Source organism: Myotis myotis, unplaced genomic scaffold (genome assembly GCF_014108235.1).
Source record: "Myotis myotis isolate mMyoMyo1 unplaced genomic scaffold, mMyoMyo1.p scaffold_m19_p_8, whole genome shotgun sequence".
Lineage (NCBI taxonomy): Eukaryota > Metazoa > Chordata > Mammalia > Chiroptera > Vespertilionidae > Myotis > Myotis myotis.
Window position 1 is genome coordinate 85,670,337 of NW_023416390.1, and position 20,150 is coordinate 85,690,486.

A 20,150-nucleotide genomic window follows, 5' to 3' on the forward strand; every position below is an offset into this window, starting at 1 on the left:
AATTGAGACCATTAAACATTTGATCACTTATAAGTCATTAAATATTTGTACATTTTCAAACTTGCTTTTTCACTTTGTTTCTTGAATGAAAATTAAGAGAAAACATTTCTTGAAAGATTTTTAAGGTTCAGGATTGAGTAAATGTTTGGACATTCCATTAGCTCCTAGAAAGTATTTTGTTTTTATGAGGACTGTTGTTGCACAGACCTATAAGAAATAAATAATCCAGAAAGAAAACTGCTTTCCTTAACATTTAAAAGGTTAAAAGATAACAGTATATTGAACATTGAAAATTTCTAATACTTGTGAATTTGGTTTGATATTAAAGTATAAGTTGTGTTTAAACAGAAACTTCCTGTTGAATCTCAGTGTAATGTATGTTCATTTTAAAAGCAGCTCATGTTTATGTGGCTCTTGATTGGTAATTGCCATTGAGTATGCTGTTGTCTCTCATTATATAGAATACAGCAGTAGTATATAGTAATTTAGAGATGGGAAGTGTTAATGAAAAGTTACACTGTGCTTCTGGTTAGTAGAACATGCAGTAGTACTACTGGTAAGTGGCATTAAAAATTTTTCTTTTGTTCTCCTAGTAACCACTACAAATGCATGGTTAAACAAATATTCTGATATGTTCAAGATTTTATGTTCTTATAGACATCTACCATGTTTGAATTGTGCTTATGAATCTGAGATTAGGGAGACAAAAATTAACTTAAATTTATTATGTTGGTAATTTCAGAATAATGTTCTAATTTTATTTTAAAGATAGTAGTTAGTTATTGGATTAAGAAAACATCCTCCATTACTGTTTGTCTTATACTTTCTTTGCCATAATTCCTTTAGGTTCGTTTCCAGTTTTTACAGCCCTGTCCTGGACTCTACCTTTTGTTAGCAAAGACCACTCTTTGTCACTAAAAAGATGTGAGACAAGAAACTTAAGGCCAGCAGAATTTAGATTCAACCAGAAGCAGGATTAGCTTCATATGGAGTGTTTCCAGGGTTACAATGAAAGTACTCTCCACTATGGAGTTGGTGGTGTTGATTTTATTTACATTTCATTTTATGTCCATTATATGAATTTTAAAAGTTTTTAACAGTGCTGCAATAGTGTTGTATTAGCAAACAACATTTACTTTGTACATACATTCTAGGAAATTGTATTGGTTTTGGTGAATATGGTAGGATGAATGAGGGTTGCCTAGAAAAGATAATATGAGATGTAATAACTCTTCAAATATTTGAAAGCCTGATATAGCAAAGAATTTATTTTGACACTTTATTGGTGAATCTTGGACCTGCAATTTGCAAGTATAGAGAAGCAGATTTGCAATTAGTATAGAAAAGGATTTTTAAAATGTTTCTGCCATATATCAGAAATAGATACCTAACAAATAGTAAGTGAGCCCTCATTTTAGAAGATATTCAAGTGGAGCTTAAATGCTGTTGAAGTTGTGACAGAAGAAACCCTTGCATAGTGTGAGAGTTTCATTAATAAGACTTACTCAGTGCAGATTTATAGCATTTGCTCAAAGTCAGTGAAAATGGATTGTTTTGGTATTAAGAATTAAGGCCATAGAATCTTGGTATCCAATTTATTCTTTATTTTCTTTTGGTTGTAATGTGAAAATCCTGATTCACATAGCTGAGTAGTTATAAATAGTAACTTTTTAAAAAACAGCTTACCCTACAATCTCAGGATGTTCCTCAGCCAAACAGATGTAGCAGAAGAAGCTTTATTTAAGCAGCAACAGCAAAAAACAAAACAAAACACCTAAACCCAATGTTATTAATTTATCAGCATAAGCTAAAGCATTTGTGGTCTCAACATCATCATGTTAAAATTTAGCATCAAATAATTTGAAGCATAAGAAAACCAGGAAATGGCAATGAAGTAAATGAGTATGGATGATTTTGAGATCAGTGTTGAATTAGTGGTTCTCATTACTGGGAGAGTTTTAAAAACTACCAATTCCAGAAAACTACCTCCAGAAATTCTGATATTATTGTTCTGAGGTCAGCTCTGGGAAGCAGTATTACTTAAAAACTCCACATCTGGTTCATATGTTCAGCCAAGAGTTAATTGCTGTATACTTTTATATGATCCTTTTGACCAGGAGGCAATGATTTAATAGTTTTTTCTCCCTTCTTCTGCCTGACTATATAGAAATTATTAGGCATTCAACAACTTTTTTTTGGTCAAATGAACATGTAAAAATTCCAACTCATATCAATTAGTCCCTGTATAAGACTATTATAGTGTGGTTAATTTAAATAGAGTTCATTTAAAGCTGAATTGTGTTAAATGCATTATCTTTTCAGTGGTTAGAGGACTTTATTTGTAACTAGAGGCCCAGTGCACGAAATTCATGCACAGATAGGGTTCCTAGCCACTGCCGGCTGCCGGCTGGGACCTTCCTTCATTCTGTGCCGCCCCCTGATGATCAGATCACATCATAGCAAGCAACTGAACTCCTGGGAATGGTGGAACTCCCAAGTGGACACTTTGCATATTAGGCTTTTATATATCCACTAGAGGCCCGCTGCACAAAAATTTGTGCACTCGGGGGGGTGGGGGGTCCCCTCAGCCCGGCCTGTGCCCTCTCGCAGTCTGGGACCCATCAGGAGATAACGACTTGCTGGCTTAGGCCTGCTCCTGGGTGGCAGAGGGCAGGCCCAATCCCTAGGTGCAGGGCGGATCGGGAGGTTGCGATGCCACCCTCAGTCATGCTCAGGGTAGGGCCAATTGGGGGGTTGGGGCACCGCCCCCTATCACACTCAAGGCAGGGTCAATGGGGAGGTTGTGGTGCCACCTCCTGTCACGCACAGAGCAGGGCCCATCAGGGGGGTTGGGGAGCTCCCCCCGTCACGCACAGAGCAGGGCCCATCAGGGGGTTAGGGAGCTCCCCCCTGTCATGCACAGAGCAGGGCCCATCAGGGGGTTGAGGAGTTCCCCCCTGTCACTCACAGAGTAGGGCCGATAGGGGAGTTGGGGCACCGCCCCCTGTTACACACAGAGCAAGGCGGATCAGGGAGTTGCGGCACCGCCACTGTCACACTCAGGGCAGGGCCAATGGGGAGGTTATGGCTCTACCCTGTCACACACAGAGCAGGGCCCGTGGGTGGGGGGGGTTGGGGCGCCGCACCCTGTCACACACAGAGCAGGGCCGATCAGGGGTTTGGGGCGCCACACCCTGTCACACACAGAGCCTTAGGGCGATCAGGGGGTTGGGGAGCTCCGCCCCCCCGTATCAGGCACAGAGCAGGGCTGATCAGGAGGTTGGGGCGCCTTCCCCTGTCATGAACAGAGCAGGGCGGATAGAGAGGTTCTGGCCCCGCCCCCTGTCACACACAGAGCCGCAGGGCGATCAGGGGGTTTGGGCGCTGCCCCCTGTCACACTGATCCCGGTGCCGGGAGGCCTCTCGGCTCCGCTGATACCGGTGCTGGGAGGCATATTACCCTTTTACTATATAGGATAGAGGCCTGGTGCATGGGTGGGGCTGGCTGGTTTGCCCTGAAGGGTGTCCTGGATCAGGGTGGGGGTCGCCACTGGGGTGCCTGGCCAGCCTGGGTGAGGGGATGATGGCTGTTTGCAGCTGGTCACACACCCTTCAGGGTAGGGGTCCCCACTGGGGTGCCTGGACAGCCTGGATGAGGGGATGATGGCTGTTTGCAGCTGGTCACACACCATTCAGGGTGGGGGTCCCCACTGGGGTGCTTGGCCAGTCTGGATGAGGGGCTGAGGGCTGTTTTCAGGCTGGCGGGTGACTGAAGCTCCCAACTGCTCCTTTTTTTCTTTTTTCTTTTTTATTCTGGGCCAGCTTTAGCTCTGGCTCCAGCTCTGAGGCCTCTGCTGCTGAAAGTAGGTATCTGGTTTGTTTTGGTTCTATAATCGAAACAATGTATAACTCCAGCTCTGAGATCCTGGCCGGCTGAAAACAGGTTTCTGGGGTTTTGTTTAGCTTCTATATTTGTTACAATGTTTCAAACTGCAAGCTTAGAGACCGGCAAGGCAGGCGGGGAACGTTGGAGTCCTCCGTCACTGAAGCAAGCAAGCCTCATGTTAGCTTCCAGCTGCCTGGCTGCCGGCTGCCATCTTGGCTGGCAGTTAATTTGCATATCGCCCTGATTAGCCAATGGGAAGGGTAGCGGTCATACGCTAATTACCATGTTTCTCTTTTATTAGATAGGATACTAGAGGCCTGGTGCATGAAATTCGTGCACGGTGGGGGGGGGTGGGAGGAAGTCCCTCAGTCCAGCCTGCACCCCCTCCAATCCGGGACCCCTTGGGGGATGTCCGACTGCCAGTTTAGGCCTGATCCCTGTGGGCAGTCGGACATCACTCTTGCAATCTGGGACCACTAGCTCCTAACCGCTCACCTGCCTGCCTGCCTGATCACCCCTAACCACTCTGCCTACCTGCCTGATCACACCTAACCTCTCTGCCTTCCTTCCTGATCACACCTAACCTCTCTGCCTGCCTGCCTGATCACCCCTAACTGCCTCTGCCTGCCTACCTGATCGCCCCTAACCCCTCTACCTGCCTACCTGCCTGATCGCCCCTAACCCCTCTACCTGCCTGCCTGATTGCCCCTAACTCCTCTACCTGCCAGCCTGATCACCCCTAACTGCCCTCCCCTGCCGGCCTGATTGCCCCTAACCGCCTCTGTCTCAGCCCCTGCCACCATGGCTTTGGAAGGAGGACTGGATGACTGGAAGATGTCTGGTCTATCTGGTCTAATTAGCATATTACCCTTTTATTATAGATGTGTTTTGCAGCCAAGGTGGAACATAAGACAAAATGCTTGTCCCGCATCACACCTAATGTGTCCAATATGTAATATATTGAGTCAGTGAATGAATAAATATATATCCTTCATCAGTTTGCTCCACATAGTTTAGTTTTAGGCTGTGTATTTTTAGGGCCAAGGAAAGAAAATGGCAAAGTACTGAGGTTTGGCTGGAGGAGCTTGGGTTGTGGTTATAGAAGAAAGGATCATGTCACAGGTGAACTCTGCCTTTTTAAAAAAATATATTTTTATTGATTTCAGAGAGGAAGGGAGAGGGAGAGAGAGATAGAAACACCACTGATGAGAGAGAATCATTGATTGGCTGCCTCCTGCAACCCGGGCATGGTGCCCTTGACTGGAATAGAACCAGGGACCCTTCAGTCCGCAGGCTGACGCTCTATCCACTGAGCCAAACCAGCTTGGGCTCTGCCCGTTTTTTAATTCTTTTTAAAGTATATTTTTATTGATTTTAGAGAGAGAGGAAAGGAGAGGGATAGAGAGATAGAAACATCAATCGGCTGCCTCCTGCATGCCCCCTACTGGGGATCAAGCCAGCAACCTGGGCATGCGCCCTGACCAAGAATCCATCTGTGACCTCCTGGTTCATGGATCAATGCTCAACTACTGAGCCACATTGGCCAGGCATTTTCTTTGAACCTTTTGACTAGTAAGCCTTCTTAACCACACATGCTATTGAGATTCCATATGTAGTGGCTTTTTAGGAACGGTGAAGATACAGGCCAATGTTGCTGGTTAGGTTAACTCTTATTCAAATTAATGGAGAGTTACCTGGTTACAGAAAGAAAATATCTTTATTCTGTAGTCCTAACCCTTTAATTGATGATACCCTCACACAGCTATAACAGCGTGGCAGACTAAGAGGCTATTTTGCCCTTTTTTTTTCAGCATTAAAAGATGCGCCAGAGAAGCTGAAACACCTTGAGATAGAAAACGGTTCATTGCCCTCCCCTCGTCCCAACATTGATGTTAACATCAACAACCAGGTACTCAGATTTCTCCTTGTATACCTGTCACACATCTCTAGACCTCCCAGAAATCCTTTCTTTCCAAAGCTAATACTTTTTCTTCTCTTTTGCTGGGATATCTGTCCGTGCTGGATTCTTATAAACCTGTTTTCTCATTTAAAAAGGAGAAATTTTCAGATGTTTAGGAGGAAAAAAGAAACTTGGGCATTGGCATTAAGAACTGTAAGGTCATCTCATAATTTTTTTACACATAGTCAAAAGTGATATAGATGGTAACTTTTAATTCTGATTCAGCCTTTTTTTTTTCTTTATTCTGTTTAGTGGGTCTTGATTTAGGTGAAGAACTTAGTGAATGGCTTTTGAAATTATAGGAGGATTTTTTTGAAAGGAGCTGCTCTCTAATATAAACAAGGAAGAGACTAGAACTCTAGATGCTTCAGATTTATCTTTCATACCTTTCACCACCCTGTCTCCTTGGAGTTTTTAGACATTGGGTGGGGGGTGGTGGTGCATACCAATTAAACTTTAGTTAATTGCAAAGCATTTTCTTACTTCTATATGCAATATCTAAAATAAATTGAATGAGATAAAAATAATTAATTGTTTTAGCTACCCGATGTCCCCACTAAATGGAAGAGTGAATTTTAGGTAATGATCTGGAGACACCCTTGTATAGACAACAGAAGCAAGGCTCTGTTGAATGAATCCTGTTTTAATTCGGTTTTAAAGAGGAAAGGGGAACACTTGATCTGCAGTGTTCTTTCATCCCTGGATAACTAATGGGAATTTTTTCAGAGACAAGTATGAAGTAGAGAGTGATTTTCTTCTTTCTTGCCTAGTCATTTGTTAAAGCTGTTCTTTTGAATCCAGTTTTTTTTCAATGTGTTTTTTTTTTCTTAGAAATGTCTTTTAGAAGCTGATTAAATTTCAGGAAGGCTTTTATTTTCTTGACCACCTCGATATTTGTAATTATATTGGTCTGTGTGCTTTCACATTATCAGTTGTTTTACTATTACTGTAAAGTAGGAGAATGTAGGGTCAGAGACAGAAGGTTATTTTGACACAAATTTAGTGGAGGACTTGAATGAAACTAAAAAAGAATGAAGCCTGGTGACTCTTGGGGAGGGGAGAAGCAGAGTGAGTGTTCGTTACACTGGTTGAGAACTTAAGCAGACTTTCGGGTGCCTTTAACCCCTGACATAAGCACCTGACCGCCAAGGACTTCTCTGCGGTAGAGGGTCATTTCAGATTAGTTCTAATTGGGGTATTTAGGAATCAGGTGTCCTTTTAATTCTTTTGGTCTTATGTTTGACACATTTTGGCCATCCAAGGCAGATATATCAGCAGCTGGGTGCCATTGGAGCTATGTGCTAAAAGAAAATTAAGTGAAAATATTTTAAAGCTATTACTCAGCTTGTATTTCAGTAAATTTTTCAATTGTACACATACATGATAATTTAAAATTAAAGCAAATTTTAAAAAGCAGAAACTTATGTACCTTTAAACATTTAAATGTGATATATTTTTTTAAAATTAAAAAGCAATAATACTGCTTTTTGAAACTAATCAGTTGTAAACATCATTCTTTTTTTCAGTGACATTACAGGCAATAATTAAGTTGCATGCATTAGTCATCAATGTGTTTACTCAGTCCTCATTAGACAGATTGTGGCTAATTTTCACTGTCCTACTTAGTGCATGAGAGTCTTATCTGTAATTAATTTTCAGTTAGGCTAATCCCTGTAATTCTGTAGCTGTCTTATAAATATCAGCAATTATCTTTGATATTTTCCCCCTGGCAAGTAGAAGTGGTAGGTCAAAGTACAGGCAGGGCAGACTTTTAAAGCCTTTGGTACTTTTGCAAAATTGCCTCCCAGAAAGATGGCAACAATTTATACTTTTACCTGCGATGTTAGTTGAACTATTGTTTTTGTTTTTAATATAGGCATGAAAATAAATATCTGCCTATGTCAGAGGCAGGTTGCTCTGACAACCCTATTATATGATTACTAAGTCATCTCAGGTCTCCAACATAATTGTCTCTGAAAAGAAAATGTCAAAGCATTTGAACTAGCTATAATTTTTTCAGCTTTATTGAGATAAAATCTATAATAATAAAAGTGTAATATGCAAGCCAGGCCAGCCAAGGCAGGTGTGATGCAATTGGGGAGGAGGGGGCACTGCCATCGCCCCATGATCACCCTGCAGAGGGAGGCCCAAGCCACCGGCTAGCGGGGTAATCAATCAGGGGGCTCCGCAATCGCCCCAAAGAGGGAGGCCCAGGCCACCCCCTGCAGGGTAATAGATCAGGGAGCCCTGCGATTGATCGCCCCAAAGAGGGAGGCCCAGGCTACCCTGCAGGCAGTGCTGCAGCGAGTGAGTGGGGCCTCCCTCTGTGGGGCAATCAATCACGGGGCTCCCGGGCTGCTAGAGGGTGCAGGCCTGGCTGAGGGACCCTCCCTCCCAATGCATGAATTTCATGCACTGAGCCTCTACTTGACAAATAAAATTGTAATATATTTAAAGCACAGGACATGGTGATTTGCTATATGTATACATTGTGAAATGATTCCTGCAATTAAATGAACACATTCATCACTTCAGAGAATTATCATTTTGTTTTGTTTTATTTTTTGGTGATAATGTTTAACAGCTACTCTCTTAGCAAATTTCAAGTGTACAGAACAATGTAATGAACTATAGTCACCATGCTGTACATTAGATCCTCAGAACTTTTCCGTGTTATCACTGAAAGCTTGTACCCTTTACCAACCTCTCCCTATCCTCCTCACCCTCAGTTTCTGGTAGCAACCATTCGACTGTGTTTCTATGAATTTTTTTTAGATTTTACATATAAATAATATGCAGTATTTGTCATTCTCTGTCTGACTCATTTCAGTTAGCATAATGCCTTCCAGCATTTTCCATGTTGTTGCAAATGGCAGGATTTTCTTCTTTGTAAAGACTGAATAATATTCCATGTGTGTACACACAGTCACACAAACACCACATTTTCTTTATCCACTCATTCTTTAATGTTCCCATAGGTTGGTTCCACATCTTGGCTGTTGTGCATAATGCTGCAGTGAACATGGGAGTATATCTATTCAAGATAGTGATTTTGTTTCCTTTGGATATATCCTCAGAAGTGGGATTGTTGGATCATAAGACATGAAGTAGCCATGCTCAGAAAAGGACAATAAGGACCTATTTCAATTAATAGGAACCATTCTGAAGATGAGGAGGTTACACACATAAATATAGCCTAGGCCAGTGATGGCGAACCTTTTGAGCTCGGCGTGTCAGCATTTTGAAAAACCCTAACTTAACTCTGGTTCTGTGTCACATATAGAAAGTTTTTGATATTTGCAACCATAGTAAAACAAAGATGTATATTTTTGATATTTATTTTATATATTTAGATGCCATTTAACAAAGAAAAATCAACCAAAAAAATGAGTTCGCGTGTCACTTCTGACATGTCATTACTGGTCTAGGCCAAGGTAGCAATGCTCAGATTTTTATGTACCGAATAACATGGGAAAGCTTGTTAAACATTCAGATTTTGGGATTGCACCCAATTGCAGATATATAGAGACCATACTAAGAAACATAAAATTAAATAATCACATTAATTAAATCATTTTAAACCTGAAATATTGGTGCAGTACATAACCCCATACATGCCAGCTAGCCTGTTTTACAGAACAAAAGCTGTACCTGTGACTAAGAAAATATTTAGAGTGCATTTCTTTTTTTTCTTTTTTCTTTTTTTAAATAATTTTTATTTCTTAAAGTATTACAAAGAGTATTACATATAGAGTGCATTTCTTATTTAGACCAGTGTTAAATAGCAACCATAATAATAATAATTGTTGTTGTTATTTATTGTCATTCATTTTAAGTAAAATATCAGTTGTAGTGTAGATAATTTAAACTTACTAATTTGCTTCCTCCCACTTCTTTTCATAATAGTTAATTTATATTGCTTTAATTATGATCTTTATTGACTGGATTTGTGTTTTATTCTATCATTTTCATAAGTCTATAGCTGAGAGTGACCTGTTTGTGGCTATATAAAATAATCCAAACATAATTATCTGCCTGGTGACAGCTACAGAATTACAGGGATTAGCCTAACTGAAAATTAATTACAATAGTCCTCCCATATCTATGATTTCACTTTCCATGGTTCCAGTTACTTGTGGTCAGCTGTGGTCCAAAAATGTTAAATGGGAAATAAACAGCTTATAAGTTTAAAATTGCGTGCCATTCTTGGAAGTGTGATGAACTATCACGCTGTCCCACCCAGGAAATGAATAGTTACTTTGGTTATCAGATCGACTGTCATGGTCTCCCGGTGCTTGTGTGTTATTTAATAACTAGAGCCTGGTGCACAAAAATTTGTGCACTCGGGGGGAAGGGGGGTCCCTCAGCCCGGCCTGTGCCCTCTCGCAGTCTGGGACCCCTCGGGAGATAACGACCTGCTGGCTTAGGCCTGCTCCCGGGTGGCAGAGGGCAGGCCCAATCCCTAGGTGTAGCCCCTGGTCAGGTTCAGAGTAGGGCCAATTGGGGAGTTGGGGCGCCACCCCCTGTCATGCACAGAGCAGGGCCCATCAGGGGGTTGGGCGCTGCCTTCTATCACCCACAGAGCAGGGCCAATCAGGGGGTTGGGGCGCTGCACCCTGTCACACACAGAGCAGGGCCGATCAGGGGGTTAGGGCGCTGCACCCTGTCACACAGCCGCAGGGCGATCAGGGGCTTTGGGCACTGCCCCCTGTCATGCTGATCCCGGTGCCGGCAGGCCTCGCGGCTCCGCTGATCCCGGTGCCGGGAGGCATATTACCCTTTTACTATATAGAATAGAGGCCTGGTGCACGGGTGGGGGCTGGCTGGTTTGCCCTGAAGGGTGTCCTGGATCAGGGTGGGAGTCCCCACTGGGGTGCCTGGCCAGTCTGGGTGAGGGGTTGAGGGCCGTTTTCAGGCTGACGGGTGACTGAAGCTCCCAACTGCTCCTTTTTTTCTTTTTTTTTTTTTTATTCTGGGCCAGCTTTAGCTCTGAGGCCTCAGCTGCTGAAAACAGGTTTCTGGCCTTTGTTTACCGTCTGTATTTGATACAATGTTGCGGTCCAGCTGGCTGAAGCCCGGCTGAGTAAAGCAGGTTTCTGGGGTTTTGTTTATCTTCTATATTTGCAACGTAGTTGCTTAGAGTTGCAGCTGAGAGGCCGGCAAGTCAGGCGGGGAACGTTGGAGTCCTCCGTCACCGAAGCAAGCAAGCCTCCCTGTTCGCATCAGCTGCCTGGCTGCCGGCCGCCATCTTGGCTGTCAGTTAATTTGCATATCTCCCTGATTAGCCAATGGGAAGGGTAGCAGTTGTACGCCAATTATCATCTTTCTCTTTTATTAGATAGGATGGCCCCAAGTGCAAGAGTAGTGATGCTGGCAATTCAGATATAAAAAAGAGAAGCCATAAGGGGCTTCCTTTAGTAAAAAGCTGAGTACAGTACAGTAAGATATTTTGAGACAGAAACCACATTCACATAATTCTTATTGTATATTGTTATAATTGTTCTATTTTATTAGCAGTTATTGTGTGTATTCTCTTTCTGTGCCTCATTGTAGACATATAGGTAGGAAAACATTATCTGGTATGATGTGTGCTTTGAGGATCCATGGGGATTTTGGAGCGTACCTGCTGTGATGAGGCGGGCAGCGAATGACACATTCTTTGTGTGTGGTTAGTGCAGGCATTTGTCCCAGGTAATATAGTCGGTATTCAGTTCCTTAAAGACAGGAAATTGGGCTAGATGGTTTTTTGTGGTCCCAATCAACTCATATTTCATGTTTGTGATAATCAAGCCTTAGTTTGAAATTATATGTAAGAGTTGACTATTCCTGGAATAGGCTATGACTGTTTAAGAAACATAATTTCCTGGTTGTCTAAATATGAACTTTCATCAGCTCCTTTTCTATTTCCATGTAACTATCAGATTTGCTTATAGTATATTTTTAATATGTAGGAGGAAGTGGTGAAGCTGACTGAGAAATGCCTTAATAATGCCATTGAGAGCCCAGGATTGAATGCTAGGCGAGTTCCTCCTGACTTGAAGAGTAACATTTTGAAGGCTCAAGTAGAAGCAGTGCAAAAGGTAAGCTGCTTTAAGAGAGAGAGTCCTGGTGAAGTGAAAAGAACATGAAACTTAGAGTCCAGAAACTCTGAAAAGCGAATAAAATACATGAACATTAAGGAAGGGTGGCCTAGCTAGTGATTAAAGATAGAGAGTACACCAAGAAACATACTCGAGATGGCAAAATGCCTTCCTAATTCTAAATACAAGCTAGATTAAGAGGAATAGTCACGGGATACAAAGTAAGAGTAGAGACACTCTAGTGTTTAATAAGTTTTTTAAAAAGGTAAAAATCCTATAAAAGTGAGTCCTTAACCCCTAGAGTGCCGGGGAGCGCAATTGCGCTCCTCCTGTCTTTTGCAAATGTGCCGGGAGCTATCAAAGCTTCGAAATGGCGTCCAGTTCTAAGTCTGCTTTTATTAGTGATGATGATATTGCTAAATATGTCAATGTAGTAAAGGTTTTCTTAAGTTTTTGAATATGTAACTTCATTTACTTGTGATTCGTAATTTTTTTCCTAAACTGCTGTAAAATCAGCAAAAATGACTTGGCAATTTTAGCATAGTTCCTCGGATATTGGTTGGCACTCAAAGGGTTAATCTTTGCCTCTTGTATCGCCAGAAAATCTAGAGATTCTTAGGTTCCTGTCACTATTAAGTCTATTATGTTAGGGTTTTTTAATCAATCCGCTATTTCCTACCACCCCTCTACCCCCAATTTGGCAAAATTGTGAAGTTCTAAGCAACAAGAATGAAAGTTACAGGTGAAAGAGTCCACTGTGACATCATGAGTGATACATGGGTTGAGACCAGTCCCCATTACATTTTTGGCATCCATGCTCGCAATGTCAGCTTTCCCTGGGCGCTCCCCTACTTCAGACTGTCCTGTATAGTAAACCAGGACAAACGCCCGTCTCACCAAGTCATGTCAACAAGATTTCAAAACATCCTACTGTTGAGAAGATGCATTTTACCCCTTCTGTACCCAGGCACAGCCTTGAGAAGAACTGAGAAGACTTGAAGAATATTGTTTGTGCTTTTGATCTATCCTCTCCCCCCAGTATAAACATAAAACATAATATTTTCATATGTAAAATAGGTAGGACAACTTGAGTTTGAATCCTATTTCTAATCTACCACCTACTAGCTTTGTGACTTGGCAAGTTATTTAATTTCTCTGAATCTCGGTTTAATTGTATTTGAAAAAAAGATTGTGGTAGTACCTACCTTAAGGTAGGTTACAGGATGAAATGATAATAAATGTAAAGGACACAGAATAGTGCCTGGCACATAATGAGCGTTTAATATGTGTTGGAACTACATGTAGTGGCTGTGGTAGTTGTCATTGCTTTACATTTCAGTTATATTTTTGGATATTTTTTGAATTGCAGAAGAGAGAAATAACTTGACTAGCCTTTAATTAAAGAGATTTTATTTTATAGTTAAAAACCTTACCATGAAGAAAAATCCAGGACCAGATGACTTCATTGTTGAAATCACTGAACATTTAAGGAAGAACTAATGACAGTTCTACACAAAGGCTTTGAGAAAATAGAGAGGAGGGAGCACTTTCCAACTCATTTCATGAGACTACTATTACCCCAATACCAACATCAGAAAAACATATGACGAGAAAAGAAACGATAGACTAACTCTCTTGAACATGGACTCGAAAGCCCTTAACAAAATATAAACAAATCATACTCACAGTTTATGTAAAGGATAGTACATCCTGACCACATAGGGTTTATCTCAGGAAGAAAGTTGGTTATTATTCAAATACCAGTATAGTTTACCATGTTAAAAAATAAGGAAAATTTTCTCAAGTCCTATGGAAAAGTCATTTCACAGAATTCAACCCCCCTTCATGATAAAAACTAACAGCAAACTAGAAATAGAATGAAACTTCTTCAGCCTGATAAAGGGCATCTATGGGAAAATCTATACCTAGCATAATACTTTGTGGCAGAAGATACATTCATTAGAATAGCAACTAAAATTAAAAACTGACCATTCCTATGATGTCAGTGGTAGAGCTCCTGCAGTGTGCGCTGCTGGCATGAATAAAAAATGCTTAATAAGCTCTTTAAAAAAGAGTTTGGCAATGTATTAAACGTACACTTACATACGATTTAGCAGTTCCATTCAGGTATTTACCCAAGAGAAATGAATATGTCGGTTCAAATAGATACTGGTACAGGAAAGTTCCTAGGAGCTTTATTATAATAGCTAACAACTAGAAGCAACCCAAATGTTCATTATCAGGTCAACAGATAAATTATGATATATCCATACAGTGGAATGCCACTCAGCATATAAAGACTTAATTAGTAATAAGTGGACTGTCGTGGGTGAATCTCAAAAACATGCTATTCTAAAGAGGCAGACACCAAAGATAAGTATAATTCCATTTATATGAAACTATAGAAAGTACAAGTCATTGTTTTCCATAAGTAATGGTTTTGATGGGTTTGCATTGGAAGCCTCAAGGGAGCATTTGGGGGTGGTGAAAATGGTGCATATGTTCATGGTAGAGTTGGTTATGCACCTGTATATATTTTTCAAAATTAATCAAACTATACATTAAAAATGTGTGCATTTTACTATATATAAATGATACCACAATAAAGTTAAGGAAAAACATTGATTTCTTCAGAAAAATTTTTTAGAATTCTCTCATTAAATAATTCTTGCATTCAGGGAAAAATAAAATGCCAAATATATACCTTAACATCTGTTTTCTCATGTAAATTCAAAAAATTATGACATGGAATCTTTTGGAAATCTGTATGAATAGACTAACACACCATGGTGTCTTAAATAATTGGAAGTTATCTAGTAAAGCATGTGGCTTTGCATATAATATATTCAAGTGGAAGCGTGGATTATTAATTTGGATATGAGATAAGATTGCATTTGGTGCAGTACTAATATTTCCATAGATAAGGTATGATTACTTCTTTTGGAACTGAAGCAAACTGATATTTCTGTTTTTACAGGAAATATAAGTTTCTTGTTACTTTACTATCCTCCACAAAGACTTAATATTTATACTCTTTTTTTATTTGTTTGTTTTGTTTTTGTTACTCCTCACCTGAGGATATTTTTCCAATGATCTTTTAGAGAGAGTGGAAGAGAGAGAGAAAGACAGAGACACACCGATGTGAGAGAAACACATGGATTGGTTGCCTCCTGCATGTGCCCCAACCAGGGCCTGGGCCAGGAAGGAACCTGCAACCGAGGTACATGCCCTTGACCGGAATCAAACCCAGGACCCTTTGGTCCACAGGCAGCTCTATTCACTGAGCCAAACTGGCTTGGGCAATGTGTATTATTTCTTTTTCTTAGGTTACAAGAGAAGATAGCCTATTGAGTCATAAAAACGCCAGTGTTCAGGATGCTGCCACAAACAGGTACAGTTCTGGGTAAACTGAATTAAGTGATGTTTTCTTCCTCTTCACTTTTTTGGGGGGTCTTTTTTCCTATTCTCCAATCTATCACCACATGATTAGACTGTTAAATGATGTTCTTTTCCTTTTAATTTTTCTGTGTAGCCTTTTTTCTTCATTCCCAATCTATCACCACATGATTTCAGGGTATCTTTTTGAAAGACAACTTGAATTTACTCTTCTGTCCATTACATAGCTACTTAGTACCTAGTTTTAGATTATTTGAAGGTAGTCCTAATTAATCTCTCTATGTTCTCATTGTTTTTGAATTGATTGAAGTTACAGAGCAAAAACAACCTTTACAGGTATTTTTAATCTTATAAGATACCTGGGAGGAATGTATGTTATTTCTCTTGGGTATGGCAGTTAACTTTCCTGTCATTCCAATAGCCTCCTTCTTATAAACTTTCTTTTATTTATTTATTTATTTATTTATTTATTTATTTATTATTTTTAATTAAATATTTATTGTTCAGATTATTACAGTTGTTCCTCTTTTTTCCCCCCATAGCTCCCCTCCACCCAGTTCCCACCCCACCCTTCTCCCTCACTCCCCACCCACTGTCCTCATCCATAGGTGCACGATTTTTGTCTAGTCTCTTTCCACACCTCCCACACCCCTTCCCCCTGAGAATTGTCAGATTACTCCCTTTCTATGTCCCTGATTCTATTATATTCACCAGTTAATTCTGTTCATCAAATTATTTATCTTCTTAAAGGATACCTTTCAGCATTTCATATAATACTGGTTTGGTGGTGATGAACTCCTTTAGCTTTTTCTTATCTGTGAAGCTCTTTATCTGACCTTCCATTCTGAATGATAGCTTTGCTGGATAAAGTAATCTTGGTTGTAGGTTCTTGCTATTCATCACTTTGAATATTTCTTGCCACTCTCTTCTGGCCTGCATAGTTTCTGTTGAGAAATCAGCTGACAGTTGTATGGGTACTCCCTTGTAGGTAACTGACTATCTTTCTCTTGCTGCTTTTAAGATTCTCTCTTTGTCTTTTGCTCTTGGCATTTTAATGATGATGTGTCTTGGTGTGGTCCTCTTTGGATTCCTTTTGTTTGGGGTTCTCTGCGCATCCTGGACTTGTAAGTCTATTTCTTGGACCAGGTAGGGGAAATTTTCTGTCATTATTTCTTCAAATAGGTTTTCAATATCTTGCTCTCTCTCTTCTTCTGGCACTCCTATAATTTGGATGTTGGTACACTTGAAGCTGTCCCAGAGGCTCCTTACACTATCTTTATATTTTTGGATTCTTTTTTCTTTTTGTTTTTTCGGTTGGGTGTTTTTTTGCTTCTTCGTATTTCAAATCTTTGACTTGATTCTTGGGATCCTCTAGCCTGCTGTTGGGTCTCTGTATAATATTTTTATTTCAGTCAGTGTATGCTTAATTTCTAATTGGTCCTTTTTCATATCCTCGAGGATCTCACTAAATTTATCGGTGGTTTCCATAAAATTCTTGAAAAACCTTATAACCGTGGTTTTGAACTCTATATCCAGTAGTTTGCTTTCCTCCATTTCTGTCATTTGTGACCTGTTTCTTTGTCTCCACATTTTTTATGCTTCCCTGTGTTGGTAGAGTGGCTTTTTGTGCTTGGGACTCAGGTGGCACATAGGGGTCCCGGCTGGTGGTGGGGCTTATGCTCCACTGCCCAGGGCTGCACATGGGGCTCGGATGGCAGCTCTCGCAGTCCCGCCCTGCTTGTAGTATAGGATAGAGGCCTGGTGCACGGGTGGGGGCCGGCTGGTTTGCCCTGAAGGGTGTCCTGGATCAGGGTGGGTGCCTGGCCAGCCTGGATGACGGGCTGATGGCTGTTTGAAGATGGTCACACCCACTTCAGGGTGGGGGTCCCCACTGGGGTGCCTGGCCAGTCTGGGTGAGGGCCTGAGAGCTTTTTTCAGGCTGGAGGGCAACTGAAGCTCCCAGCCTCTCCTTTTTTTCTTTTATTTTTATTCTGGGATTTATTTACCTTCAGTAGCTGTCACTGGAGCTGAGAGCCGGCTCCAGCTCTGAGGGCTGAAAGCAGGTTTCTGGGTCTGTTTGGCTTCTATAATTGAAACTCTGTTGCCATCACTGCAGCTCTAAGCTCTGAGGCCAAAGCTGGCTGAAAGCAGGTTTCTGGGGATTGTTTAGCTTCTATAATTGAAACATTGTTTCTTAGAGTGTAGCTTAGAGCAGGCCGGCAGGCCGGGAATGTTGGCTTTCTCCATCACTGGAGCAAGCAAGCCTCCTGTTTGCTTCAGCTGCCAGACTGCCGGCCGCTATCTTGGTTGGCAGTTAATTTGCATATCCTGCTGGTTAGCCAATGGGAAGCGTGTCGGGGTATGGTCAATTTGCATGTTTCTCTTTTATTAGATAGGACTAGAGGCCCAGTGCACAAAAATTTGTGCACTCGGGGGGTGTCCCTTAGCCTGGCCTGTGACCTCTCGCAGTCTGGGACCTCTTGGGGGATGACCACCTGCTGGGTTAGGCCTGCTCCCTGAGGGATTGGGCCTAAGCTGGCAATCAGACATCCCTATGGCTGCCCGGCAGCCCCCGAGGGATGTCCATTTGCCAGCAGGGAGCAGACCTAAGTTGCAGTCGGACATTCTTAGCGCTGCTGAGGAGGTGGGAGAGGCTCTCACCACCACCGCTGTACTGGCCACCATCAGCCTGGCTTGTGGCTGAGCAGAGCTCACCCATGTGGGAGCACACTGACCACCAGAGGGCTGCTCCTGCATTGAGCATCTGCCCCCTGGTGGCCAGTGTGTGTCATAGTGACCAGTCATTCCCAGTCCTTCTGCTGTTAGGGTCAGTTTGCATATTACCCTTTTACTATATAGGATAGAGGCCTGGTGCATGGGTGGGGGCCGGGTGGTTTGTCCTGAAGGGTGTCCCAGATCAGGGTGGGTGTCCCACTTGGGTGCCTGGCCAGCCTGGGTGAGGGGCTGATGGCTGTTTGCAGCTGGTCACACCCCCTTCAGGGTGGGGGTCCCCACTGGGGTGCCTGGCCAGTCTGGGTGAGGGGCTGAGGGCTGTTTTCAGGCTGACCAGCGACTGAAGCTCCCAGCCTCTCCTTTTTTTCTTTTTCTTTTTTTTTTATTCTGGGATTTATTTACCTTCCATAATTGAAACTTTGTTGCCGTCACTGGAGCTGAGAGCCGGCTCCTACTTGCTCTAGCTCTGAGGCCACGGCCTGCTGAAAGCAGGTATCTGGGGTTTGTTTAGCTTCTATAATTGAAACTTTGTTGCTTTTGGAGCTCAGAGCTGGGCCGCAGCAGGCGGGGAACCTTGGCTTCCTCCATCACTGGAGCAAGCAAGCCTCCTGCTCGCTTCAGCTGCGTGGCTGCCGGCCGCCATCTTGGTTGGGTTAATTTGCATATCATTCTGATTAGCCAGTGGGAGGCGTAGCGAAGGTATGGTCAATGACCATGTTTGTCTATTATTAGATAGGATACTATGCAATTCACCCATTTAAAGTGTACAATTCAGGGGACATATGTAATACTTAAAAAAAAATAAAGTAGATAAAGTGTATAATTCAGTGGTTTTTGTTTTGACATGTTTGTACTTAAGAATTATCTATGGTTCCTTCATATTAACTGCCATTACATGAGTCAAGCACACTCTATTCATTCTTTTATTAATGGGAAAATGCTTGTTCCAAGTTAACATTGTGTGTGCTCCTCCATATACACATGTGCTGTTAGGATTCTTTAGGGCAGTGGTTGCCAACTGGTGGTCCATGGACCACTGGTGGTCCGTGAGGTCCGAAAGGTTGGCAACCACTGCTTTAGGGTGTATGCTAGGAGTGGAATTGCTGGGTCATGACACATGCTGAGCAGAATGGATGCAGAAGCTTTACATGTGCTTCTTTCCGTGTTTGGCAGCAGTGTAAGCTACCCAGGACCAGTCTTTTGCTGAAGTGTTGGGAGAATTCATTACTTCTTTTAATACTCACTGTTTCTCATATCAACTCCTTTTGTCTGAGCTGTTCTTCTTTCTGAAACACAAAGCTATTTTTCTCTCTGGTAACTTTCAGGTTTTACTGCTCATTCTTGAGGTTCTGCATTTTCATTACTGTATACCTAAGAACAGGTTTTTTTTTTAATTGTTAGTATTCAAGGTGATCTTTCAATTTGAAGATACATGTCTTTTTTCAGTTCAGAAAATCATAAGCCATTATTTTTTAATTAAATTTATTTATATTAAACAAATAAATTCGAAGAGTTGGCAACATGCGATGGTCTATTAAACATCATTATATTCCAACAAAATGGAGTTTAAAGGCAAAATACACCAACTCTAAAAAAAGCTAAGCCAGTGATGGTGAACCTTTTGAGCTCGACGTGTCAGCATTTTGAAAAACCCTAACTTAACTCTGATGCCATGTCACATATAGAAATTTTTTGATATTTGCAACCATAATAAAACAAAGATTTATATTTTTGATATTTATTTTATATATTTAAATGCCATTTAACAAAGAAAAATCAACCAAAAAAATGAGTTCGTGTGTCACCTCTGACACACGTGTCATAGGTTCGCCATCACTGAGCTAAGCCATTACTTTTTGAATATCCAGTATTCAGTAGTTGAAATATCCTGATCACTTCTCTCTTTCTCACAACTGTTCCTTATTTCTTTTCATCTCTTTGCCTCTATTTGCCTCAGTGTTGTGGCTGCAACCGTCCTAGCTTTCACTTCAGAAATTACATCTGACTTTTCCAGTCTAGGGGTTATCTCTTGTTTTCTCCGTCTCCTTGCAAGATTGGACAGAACTGCTCCTGTCGCTTGCACACTTTCAGTGAT

The 20,150-nt window shown here is 41.6% G+C and overlaps 1 protein-coding gene across 6 annotated transcripts in view; it reads left to right on the forward strand.

The window, feature by feature from the left end:
* EPB41L5 (erythrocyte membrane protein band 4.1 like 5) overlaps window positions 1-20,150 on the forward strand; it is a 175,299-nt gene that overhangs the window by 130,480 nt on the left and 24,669 nt on the right. For all 6 annotated transcript variants that reach the window (XM_036318960.1, XM_036318956.1, XM_036318955.1 and 3 more), the window contains exons 18-20: window positions 5,698-5,795; window positions 11,798-11,926; window positions 15,253-15,317. In XM_036318960.1, coding sequence (XP_036174853.1) covers window positions 5,698-5,795; window positions 11,798-11,926; window positions 15,253-15,317 — 292 coding nt within the window. The remainder of the gene's footprint in view (window positions 1-5,697; window positions 5,796-11,797; window positions 11,927-15,252; window positions 15,318-20,150) is intronic.